At 39.5% G+C, this 12,592-nt stretch overlaps 1 protein-coding gene across 1 annotated transcript in view; it reads right to left on the minus strand.

Moving 5' to 3' along the window:
• Positions 1-12,592, minus strand: part of LOC128573047 (zinc finger protein 208-like) — a 37,692-nt gene that overhangs the window by 15,162 nt on the left and 9,938 nt on the right. The window contains exon 2 of the mRNA XM_053573270.1: positions 5,230-5,302. Within this exon, the coding sequence (XP_053429245.1) occupies positions 5,230-5,241 (12 nt within the window). The 5' untranslated portion in view covers positions 5,242-5,302. The remainder of the gene's footprint in view (positions 1-5,229; positions 5,303-12,592) is intronic.

The following is a 12,592-nucleotide window of genomic DNA, read 5'->3' on the forward strand; positions in this document are numbered from 1 at the left end:
AAAAGTAAACTCACTCAGAAACTTTTGATCAAACTCCAAATTCCACACTGGTGAAAGGATTAAAAATGTCCACTGGACTTTCGAAAAACTTGATACCCAAAATTTTACCAGACTTAACAGTATTCTCCATTAATGTGAATCGCTTAAACTGTCCTTTAAAGGGGCACAGGTTAGCTGACTGGATACAAAAACTCAGGCCAGATATTTGCTGCATACAAGAGTCACATCTTACCTTAAAAGACAAATATAGACACAGGGTGAAAGGATGGTCATCCATATTTCAGACAAATGGTAATCAGAAAAAGCAGGTGTTGAAATTCTATTTGCAGATACAATAGGCTTATAACCAACAAAAGTCAGGAAGGATAAGAATGGTCACTTCATATTTGTTAAGGATAATACTCAATATGATGAGATCTCAATTATTAATATCTATGTACACAACCAGAATGCACCTCACTTTATTAGAGAAACTCTAACAGACATGAGCAACTTGATTTCCTCCAGCTCCATAATAGTTGCAGATTTCAACACTCCTTTGGCAGTGTTGGATGGATCCTCCAATAACAAGCTGAGCAAAGAAATTTTAGATTTAAACCTAACCATCCAACGTTCGGAATTAGCAGACATCTACAGAACATTTCATCCCAACAAAACTGAATACACATACTTCTCATCAGCCCACAGAACATACTACAAAATCGATCAAATCTTAGGTCACAAGTCTAACCTCAGTAAATTTAAAGGTATACAAATTATTCCTTGCATCTTCTCAGACCACTTTGGAATAAAAGTTGAACTCAGTAACAACAGGAAACTGAATACTCATACAAAAACATGGAAGTTAAATAACCTTATGCTGAATGATAGCTGGGTCAGAGATGAGATTAAGAAGGAAATTGCCAAATTTTTGGAACAAAATGACAATGAAGCTACGAATTATCAGAACCTCTGGGATACTGCAAAGGTAGTATGGAGAGGAAAATTTATAGCACTGCAAGCCTTCCTCAAGAGAATGAAAAGAGAGGAAGTTAACAACTTAAAGTGACATCTCAAGCAACTGGAAAAGGAAGAACGTTCCAACCCCAAACCCAGTAGAAGAAAAGAAATAACCAAAATTAGAGCAAAATTAAACGAAATTGAATACAAAAGAATTATACAACAGAGCAATAAATCAAAAAGTTGGTTTTTTGAAAAGGTCAATAAAATAGATAAACCTTTGGTTAACCTAACCAGAAAAAAAAGAGAAAAATCTCTAATTTCATCAATCAGAAATGACAAATTTGAAGTAACAATAGACTCTTCAGAAATTCAAAAAATCCTTAATGAATATTACAAGAAACTTTATTCTCAGAAATATGAAAATCTGAAGGAAATAGACCGATACTTGGAAGCAAATCATCTTCCAAGACTTAGCCACAATCAAGTGGAAATGTTGAACAGGCCAATATCAAGTTCTGAAAGAGCATCAACCATAAGAAATCTCCCTAAAAGAAAAGCCCGGGACCAGATGGCTTCACATCAGAATTCTACCAAACCTTTAAAGAGGAATTAGTACCTATATTACTCAACCTGTTCCAAAAGATAGGAAAAAAAGGAAGACTACACAACACGTTCTATGAAGCAAACATCACCCTGATCCCCAAACCAGGAAAAGATCTAACAAGGAAAGAAAATTATAGACCAATATCAATAATGAATATAGATGCAAAAATATTCAACAAGATCCTAACAAACAGAATCCAGCAACACATCAAACAAATTATACATCATGACCAAGTCGGTTTATCCCAGGGTCTCAAGGCTGGTTCAATATATGTAAATCTGTAAATATAATACAGCACATAAACAAATTAAGAAACAAAGACCATATGATTCTCTCAATTGATGCAGAAAAAGCTTTTGATAAAATCCAGCATCGCTTCATGATCAGAACACTTAAGAAAATTGGTATAGAAGGGACGTTTCTTAAACTGATAGAGGCAATTTACAGCAAACCCACAGCCAATATTGCATTGATTGGAGTTAAATTGAAATCATTTCCACTCAGATCAAGAACCAGACAAGGCTGCTCATTGTCTCCACTGCTCTATAACATTGTAATGGAAGTTTTAGCCACAACAATTAAGGAAGAAAAGGCAATCAAGGGTATCTATATAGGGTCAGAAGAGATCAAACTTTTGCACTTCGCAGATGATATGATTGTATATCTGGAAAACAGTAGAGACTCTACTACGAAACTCTTAGAAGTGATCAAGGAATACAGCAGCATATCAGGTTACAAAATCAGCATTCATAAATCGGTAGCCTTTATTTATACACCAACAATAGTCAAGCTGAAAAAACTGTTAAGGACTATATCCCATTCACAATAGCGCCAAAGAAGATGAAATATTTGAGAGTTTATTTAACAAAGGACGTGAAAGATCTCTATAAAGAGAACTATGAAACTCTAAGAAAAGAAATAGCTGAAAATGTTAACAAATGGAAAAACATACCATGCTCATGCTTGGGAAGAATTAACATTGTTAAAATGTCCATACTACCCTAAACAATATACAATTTTAATGCAATCCCTATTAAAGCTCCACTGTCATACTTTAAAGATCTTGAAAAATTAATACTTCGTTTTATATGGAATCAGAAAAAACCTCGACTATCCAAGACATTACTCAGAAATAAAAACAAAGCAGAATGAATCACGCTACCAGACCTCAGACTATACTAGAAATTGATAGTAATCAAAACAGCATGGTACAGACACAAAAACAGAGAAGTAGATGTCTGGAACAGAATAGAGAACCAAGAGATGAATCCAGCTACTTACTGTTATTTGATCTTTGACAAGCCAATTAAAAACATTCAGTGGGGAAAAAGATTCATTATTTAACAAATGGTGCTGGGTGTACTGGCTGGCAACCTGTAGAAGACTGAAACTGGATCCACACCTTTCACAATTAACTAAGATAGACTCTCACTGGATTAAAGATTTAAACTTAATACATGAAACTATAAAAATACTAGAAGAGGATACAGGGAAAACCCTTGAAGAAATCGGTCTGGGCAAGATTTTATGAGGAGGACCCCACGGACAATTGAAGCAGCTTCAAAAATATACTACTGGGACCTGATCAAACTAAAAAGCTTCTGCACAGCCATGAACACAGTAAGTAAAGAAAGCAGACAGGCCTCAGAATGGGAGAAGATATTTGCAGGTTATGTCTTTGACAAATGTTTATTAACCAGAATCCACAGAGAACTCAAACGTATAAGCAAGGAAAGAACAAGTGATCCCATCTCAGGCTGGGCCAGGGATTTGAAGAGAAACTTCTCTGAAGAAGACAGGTGCATGGCCTATAGTCTTATGAAAAAATGCTCATCATCTTTAATCATCAGAGAAACACAAATCAAAACTACTTTGAGATATCATCTAACTCCAGTAAGATTAGCCGATATCACAAAATCCCAAGACCAGAGATGTTGGTGTGGATGTGGAGAAAAGGGAACACTGCTACACTTCTGGTGGGAATGCAAATTAATACATTCCTTTGGAAAGATGTATGGAGAACACTGAGAGATCTAAAAATAGATCTGCCATTCAATTTTTTAATTTCTCTACTAGGCATATACCCAGAAGAGCAAAAATCACATCATAACCAAGATATTTGTACCAGCAATGCTTATTGCAGCCCTATTCATAATTGCTAAATCATGAAAAAAGCCCAAGTGCCCATCGATCCACGAATGGATTAATAAATTGTGGTATATGTACACCATGGAATATTATGCAGCCTTAAAGAAAGATGGAGACTTTACCTCTTTCATGTTTACATGGATGGAGCTGGAACATATTCTTCTTAGGAAGCTATCTCAAGAATGGAAGAAAAAGTATCCAGTGTACCTCAGCCCTACTATGAAACTAATTTATTGCTTTCATATGAAAGCTATAATCCAGTTATAACCTAAGAATATCGGGAAGGGTGAGAGGGCAGGGAGGGAGGGGGGATGATGGGCAGAGAGAGGGTGATTGGTGGGATTACATCTGAGGTGCATCTTACAAGAGTATATGTGAAACTTAGTAAATGTAGAATGTAAATGTCTTAACACAATAACTAAGAAAATGCCAGGAAGGCTGTTAACCAGTGTGAAGAAAATGTGTCAAATGGTCTATAAAAACAGTATATGGTGCCCCATGATCGCATTAATGTAGACAGCTATTATTTAATAATAATAAAAGAAAAAGAAAGAAAATAGACAGTCCTTCTATAAGGACTGCCCTCACAGATAATTCATAAAGGAATTACTTTCTGGGATCCCAAAAGCAAAAACGTGTAAACTAACTTTTGGTCTGCAGCCCAAATACATCTCCTAAAACTAAAGTCTGTTTGATTGCATACTAATAATGTTTACTACAAGATTATCTTCCCAGGTGTAAAACAGAGACAAGATCAACTAAGGGGGTGACACCTGTGCCTCAAGAGTAGGGCATTGTCCCCATATACCAGAGGTGGTGGGTTCAAACCCGGCCCCAGCCAACAACACACAAAAAAAGATACACCCAGGGACATTTTTTTTTTTTTTTTTTTTTTGTAGAGACAGAGTCTCACTTTATTGCCCTCGGTAGAGTGCCATGGCATCACACAGCTCACAGCAACCTCCAACTCCTGGGCTTAAGCGATTCTCTTGCCTCAGCCTCCTGAGTAGCTGGGACTACAGGCGCCCGCCACAACGCCCAACTAGTTTTTGGTTGCAGTTTGGCCGGGGCCGGGTTTGAACCCGTCACCCTCGTTATATGGGGCCGGCACCTTACCAACTGAGCCACAGGCGCCGCCCGACATTTTTTTTTTTTTTTGAGACACAGTCTCACGATGTAGCCCTCAGTAGAGTACCGTGGCTTCACTGCTAACAGAAACCTCGAAATCTTGGACTTAAGTGATTCTCTTGCCTCACCCTCTCAAGTAGCTTGGACTATAGGTGCCCACCTCAATGCCCAGCCATTTTTTTGTTGTAGTTGTCATTGTTGTTCAGCAGGCCTGGGCTGGATTGGAACCCACCAGCCCGGCTGTGGGTTGCTGTGAGCTATGTTGCTGGTGCCCTAACCACTGAGCCACAAGCGCTGAGCCAGAAAATTGATTTTACTTCACTCTCATTTTCTGTCCCAGTTCGAATTCAGGTTATCCTGTATAAAATGTAAATTTCCTAAGCTTTACAAGAATGTAAATATTTTACCTCAGTATCCATTGCCCTAGTTTTTCTGTATGCCTTGTCATGTTTTAAATACTGAAGTTCCCAAATGCTCCTTCTGAAAAATAAAAGATACATCTGTAATTTGCCTTTTTCTCCAGTAATGTCTATGAACATTGTATTAATAATCTTCCACTGATTTATATTTTTGCCTCAGTAACTTCTTTTGGTGTGCCAGTGCTAGGAATGATAGCCAAGGGTGGGATATGCTCAGGCTTCTTTCTGTTCCATGTAGGGAGATGAGATTACCTTTACCTGGGACAGCAGCATAACTGAAGAGCCAGGTTGCTGCTACAAATTCAAGATCTGAGGGTTGGGACAAGCCAGAAGTCTCTTCACACTGGTGTGGGGTTTTGATGGGACATTCTAGGGGCGAAGGACCTATGAGTTTGATTCCACAGGGTGGAGTCTTGTCTGGGAGGGATATGACCATATCCCTGTCTAGTGTGCATGTCCATAAAACGGTGACTGTCACAACAGGGAGAAGGAATCTAACCTCAGAACTCTTCCTCTCAAAAACCTTAGTACCGGGCGGCGCCTGTGGCTCAGTCGGTAAAGCGCCGGCCCCATATACCGAGGGTGGCCGGTTCAAACCTGGCCCCGGCCAAACTGCAACCAAAAAATAGGCGGGCGTTGTGGCGGGCGCCTGTAGTCCCAGCTACTCGGGAGGCTGAGGCAAGAGAATCACTTAAGCCCAGGAGTTGGAGGTTGCTGTCAGCTGTGTGAGGCCACGGCACTCTACCGAGGGCCATAAAGTGAGACTCTGTCTCTACAAAAAAAAAAAAACCTTAGTACCCTCTGACAGCAGGAGGTGATGTGGAATCACTATACAATCTGTGGTGTGACAGCCTGTGGGCAGGAGACCCTGTCAGCCTCCTTATTAGCTGGGACTAAAGGTGCATACCATCATGCCCCGCTAATTTTTCTAAGTTTTTGTAGAGATGGATTCTTGCTATGTTGTTCATGTTGGTCTCAAACTCTTTTTCAGAGTTTCACTTGGTCACCCTCTGAAGAGTGTCGTGTCATCTTAGCTCACAGCAAACTCAAACTCTTGGGTTCAAGTGATCCTCTTATTTCAGCTTCCCAAATAGCTGGGATTACAGGTGCCTGCCACAATACCTGACTATTTTTTAGAGTCAGGGCCTCGCTCGTGCTCAGACTGGTCTTGAACTCGTGAGCTCAGGCAACCCACCCACCTTGGTCTTCCTATTGCTGGGATTAGAGGTATGAGCCACCATGCCAGGAGAGGTTTCAAACTCTTAGACTCAAGTGATCCTCCCACCTCAGCCTCCCAGTGGTCTTTCATTTTCACGATATCTGTCCAAAGCTAAGCTCGGGGTTCCCATTTGAAATCACCCTAAAAAAATCGTAAATCTCAGAACCTTACAACATTTACTCTGTGGAAACAAGGTAAAACCATTCTTTTTTTTGAAATATATGACTCCATATTTAATGTTCACTTCTGTCTTGCCTTTTAGGAATATTTTCATATTCCTCAAGTGCTATGGGTGAATTACATTTTATAGTTAATGGAAAACCGCAGCTAAAATAAATGAACAAAGCTTTTCAAGACACAAAATCAGGGAATAAGACTGGTGACTGGAATACAGACATGCCCCACTCAAGTGTCAAGTAAGGTCACCCTATACCTTGGATCCCTATCCTATACCTCCCACCTGTGTTCTGATCACAGAATTGCTCAGTGGCCACCCTCTCTGGAGAAACTGCACCCTAGTTTTCAATGCACATGAAGTGTGTATTGTGTTGCAGATTTTTAAAAGACTTTGCTGGGTGTGTGTTGTCCATATCCGTTGGTATTTTCTCCCTTGAAATATTTGAGAAATAATTTGTACATTTTTCCCCTGAATACCCACATCTGGCGGGCTGACCGGGAATGTCTCTCTAAGAAATGAAAACTGAGTCTAGTACAAAAAAACTTAAAGTCCCAATGGGTTAGCTTTTTACATGAAGAGTATACCAGCAGACTTCTCTCAACATCAAGGACACTCATATTGTCCTCTGAGAGGCTCTACTCCCATTCTTCAGGCTGTCTCCTAGAAAAAATGTCTCAGGGACTGATATTTATGGATCACAAAAGACAATATAAATGCTATGGGCATCTTGGGTCATCCTCAGATAAGTATGAAGCTCAGGACTGGGAAAAGACAGGAGTGTGAATGAGGAATCTGTCATCCTGTACAGTTACCAATAGTGAGTATCAATTCAAAGGCATTCTGGTAAGCCGTGTGTTCCTAGGCAAGATAACAGGAGTAAAGCACAAAGTTTTTACCAGGGAGTGTCACAGGACTTTTGTCTCCTTTTTTTCTTATGTGAAATGTAAAACAAGTTAAAAAATCATCACCCATCCCCATGTAAACAAATAATAAACACGAAAATACTGCTATTGTTTGAAATGGGCAATAAAGAAAAAAACAAGTGATAACATGAATTGGATGGGAAGTTGGTGTTTGAAAAAGTGAGAAAGAAATTGAAAATTGAGTATTTTACTCTAAGACCAGAAGAGTTAGGCCAAAGAAACAAGAGTGGTAGATTTAGACTCAGGTTCCCAAACTTTTGGAAAATTTTGGGGAAAACAAGTCCCCCTATGGAGTGTTAAAATATATATCAGCCGGGGCAGCGCCTGTGGCTCAGTGAGTAGAGAGCCAGCCCCATATTCCAAGGGTGGCGGGTTCAAACCCAGCCCCGGCCAAACTGCAACAACAACAGTAGCTGGCGCCTGTAATCCCAGCTACTCAGGAGGCTGAGGCAAGAGAATCGCCTGGGCCCAGGAGTTGGAGGTTGCTGTGAGCTGTGTGATGCCACAGCACTCTACCGAGGGCGATAAAGTGAGACTCTGTCTCTACAAAAAAAAATATATATATATATATCAGCCAATTTGGACAAAGGGCTCTACTGCTCTGCATTTCTACCTAAGAAAACCAAAATCCAGCTCCAATTTATTTCTTATTATGTGCTAATACAGGAGCCAAGGGAAAACTTTCCCATTAATTCTTCAAAGTTTTCCCAAATACAAACTCACAAATGGAAGAGTAATAAAAGGCATATGAATTTACTCATGTACTACATATGTGAGAAAATCATGGAGAGATTTACCTCAGTCTCCAACAGAAGCATAAATTCCGTTTTTCATAACAGAAGAAAGAGATGGGAATTTTTTTGAGAGGCAAAAAATATTTAGAGAGGATGAACTGACTGGGAAGAAGGAAATTAGCTTGTTAATGCTTTTTTAGGAATGTGAATGCACTAGAGGCAGAAATCATGTTGAGGAAAAAACCTTCCAGGAGCGGTTGTATTTTTCATCTGCACTAGATAAGGAGGAAATAGGAAAGCAATAGAAGGCAACTGTTTTTATTTTGGTAAGAAACTTTGTTACATAAGGACATGTTAGAGAGTCTATCTGTACCCTGGTGGTGAGTGAAGCAAGGCCAGATTTTAAGGACCTTGACATTTAGGATTATTTTTGAAAAGCTTCCCAATTTTAAAAAGGACTCACCATGCCTAAGCACAGTTTTTTAAGAATCATGTTCTGCACCCCAACTTCAACTTAGAAGGAAAACAAATATAGACTTTACAAATCACAAACTACTTTTTATCTTCTGATTATAAAACCAGGAGAATTTCAACTGGAAAGTCCAAAAAACTTCAGTGCATAACTGCAACCAGTTATAGAATCTGATTTGCATATGCACCTTGGAAAAGCCTTTCCTTCAATCATACAGCAGATCCTGAAATAATAGTCCCCACATAGAGGATCCTTATAGAAACTTCGGAATCTTTAAAAAGTATTTAAAGTTAGGGGAGGAGCAAGACGGCGGCCAAGTAACAGCTTCTTTGCAACTGGGCACAGTGAAATGGGGGAGAGAAGACTCCAGACATCTCTGGCTGGTGGGATCTGCCCAGAAACATCCCTTTGGGAACACAGGGAGACAGCAAGAGACATCTGGACCCCACTAAGAGGGCAAAAGCAGTGGACAACTGGCAAGCAGTTGCATGTGTTCATTCAGTCAGAGGCTGCCCGCCACTGTAACTACAGCAGCAGACAGACTGCAAACAGGAAAGGCCTTACCTGTGGGCTGTTTTGTTTTTTTGGACTTGGGCCCTTGGTTGAATTACCTTGGGAGAACTTGGATGAGAATGCAGATGACTGTAAGCATTCTCTAGTGCCCTGGACTGAGCTGCTGAGCCTGAAAGGAGGTAATATTGTTCAGCTGTGGGCTGCTGGCACAGACACTGTGGAAGAACTGCCTCTGCAGGCTCCTTCCTCAAGGTGACAGAGCCTGTGCAGCCATTATGGGAGAACTGCCCCTGCAGGCTCTGCACTGAGGGTCAAACAGCGAGGATGGGGATGGGATACCTTGGGCAAGCAATCTAGTGGCTGAGCAGCTCAAAGGTGGTGATTGAGACTCTGGGGAAAAGCAGAGATTTCGGTATTTGGCAGTAACAGTTCTGCCTTACATTCTTGGCCCTCAGGGGCATTGAATGAGACCAGTTTTCGCACACTGGATAAGAAGGCAGCAATCTCAGGAGAGATCCCAGCAACAAGTGCTTTCCTGAGAAGCCTTCTGCTTAGCCAAGGTTAATAGTTTAAAGTATCTTTTAAGTGCTGAGGAGAGATTTAGGTTATGAATCCTACCAGGTCTGAGAAATCAGCAGAAGCCCCCAGTCTCCATAACGTACAGCTATGTCAGCATCATGACTAACACCTCATACCCCAGGAGGTCACCACTGCCGAGACAATATTCAACAAGATATACATATATATATATATATATATAGCTTTGTTTTTGTTTTTATTTTATATTTTTTTATTTTTTATTACAACCTTTCCCCTCTAGATTTTTCTTTTTTCTTTTCCTTTCTTTTTCTTTCTTTCTTTCTTTCTTTCTTTCTTTCTTTCTTTCTTTCTTTCCCCATTTTTCTAGTTAAAATATAATTTTCTATCATAGCCTTCTTTAACAATTCGAACTTCATTTTTGCCAGAGTTTCTGCCTCTATTATTTGGATTTTCCCCCAAAGTTTATCCTGTAAGGTTTTTTGTTTGTCTGTTTAGGTATCATTTATAGTATTTTTGTCTTTCTTCTTTAATTAGTGGAGGTGGTGTACTGTGTCTAAACGGGCTGACAAAGAGCTACTGACCTCAAGGGAACCACCCAACCCAACACCCCCACAGGTGGGGGGGTTTTAAAGGTTGAGTCAAAGTACCCACTGTACACCTTTATTAATCCTGTCTCCCTCTTTCTGTGCTTGTCTTCCTTTTGTCACTATTCCCTTTTACTGACTCCCTCTCCTCCTTTTTATTTCTCTATTTTTTTTATTTTAAATCTGTTTTCCCCTCTTTCTCTTCAATCTTCTCATCCCTGTGCTACTGTAGCAAAAGAACTCATCAAAACCTTAGGCCAGAGGCACAGTAGCATAAAGAGCAAGAGGAAGTGAAAGGAAAATTAGGGCAAGGGAACAGGTAAAAGAAAACACCCATGAGGAAGAATCAGCAGAAAAGTCCTAGCAACATGAAAAACCAGTCCAGAGGAACCTCCCAAAGGGACCATGAGGTAGCTACTATGGAGGATTCCACCTATAAAGAAATGTTAGAAATGACATAAAGGGAATTTAGAATACAGATGATGAAAACAATGAAGGAAACTGCTGATAAAGTTGAAAATAACCAAAAAGAAATCCAAAAACAGAATCAAATAAGAGATAAATGATATGAAGAATATAGAAAGGATATATCAGAGCCAAAGGTATTGAAGCAGGCAGTTAGGGAATTTAAAGATGCAATAGAAAGTATCAACAACAGATTAGATCATGCAGAAGAAAGAATCTCAGAGATAGAGGACAAAGCTCTTGAGATAACTCACATAGTCACCGAGGTAAAAAAGAAAAGACAGAAAGCAGAACATTCACTGACAGAATTATGGGACTTCTAGAGTTCAAACATACAAGTTATAGGTATCCCGGAAGGGGAAGAAGAATGCCCCAGGGGAATGGAAGTTATACTAGAGAATATTATGAATGAAAATTTCCCAAATACCACCAAAGATTCTGACACACTCTTTTCAGAAGGATATCGGACACCAGGTCACCTCAACTCTAATAGAGCTTCTTCAAGACACACTGTGATGAACTTGTCCAAAGTCAAGACAAAAGAAAAGATATTGCAAGCATCCAGGACTCACTGCCAATTGACCTACACAGGCAAATCCATCAGGGTGACTATAGACTTCTCTAGTGAAACTTTTCAAGCCAGAAGACAATGGTCATCTACCTTTAATCTACTTAAACACAACAATTTCCAGCCTAGAATGCTATATCCCACTAAGGTAAGCTTTAAAATTAATAGAGAAATCAAATCTTTTACTGCGATGCAAACATTGAGGAAATTTGTCACAAGAAGACCAGCTCTACAGGAAATACTTCAACCTGTTCTACATACTAACCATCACAATGGACCACCAGCAAAGTAAGCACCCAGAAATTAAAGGACAGAACCTAGCTTCCACAATGATGCAAAAGACAAAACTAAATGGACTTTCACAAAATAAGATGAATAGAACGCTACAACATTTATCAATTATCTCAATAAATATTAATGGCTTGAATTCCCCACTGAAGAGGCACAGATTGGCTGATTGGATTAAAAACATAAGCCATCCTTTGCTGTTTGTAGGAAACACACCTAACTTCAAAAGACAAATTAAAACTCTGAGTTAAAGGTTGGGAGACAATTTTTCAGGCAAGTGGAATCCTGAAGAAAAGAGGGATTCTTATTTTCTGGCGCATGTAGATTTAAAGCAAATAAAGTAAAAAATGACAAAGATGGTCACTTCATATTGGTCAAGGGAAAAATACAACAGGAAGCCATTTCAATTCTAAATATTTATGCACACAACTTAAATGCTCCCAGATTCTTGAAACAGACCTTACGTAGTCTGAGCAATATGATATCCATAACACTATAATAACAGGGGACTTTAACACTCCTCTCACAGAGCTGGGCAGATCCTCTAAATAGAAATTAAACAAAGATATAAGGGTCTTAAATGAGACCCTGGAACAACTGTGCCTGACAGGTGAATATAGAACAATCTATCCCAAAGATAAAGAATATTATATTCTTCTCATCACCCCATGGAACATTCTCCAAAATTGATCATATCCTAGGACACAAAACAAACCTCAACGGAATCAAAAGAATTGAAATTTTACCTTGTATCTTCTCAGACCACAAGGTACTAAAGGTGGAACTCAACTCTAACAAAAACATTCAACCCCACACAAAGGCATGGAAATTTAACAACCTTATGCTGAATGACAAGTGGGTGCATGA

This window comes from Nycticebus coucang, chromosome 20 (genome assembly GCF_027406575.1).
Source record: "Nycticebus coucang isolate mNycCou1 chromosome 20, mNycCou1.pri, whole genome shotgun sequence".
Lineage (NCBI taxonomy): Eukaryota > Metazoa > Chordata > Mammalia > Primates > Lorisidae > Nycticebus > Nycticebus coucang.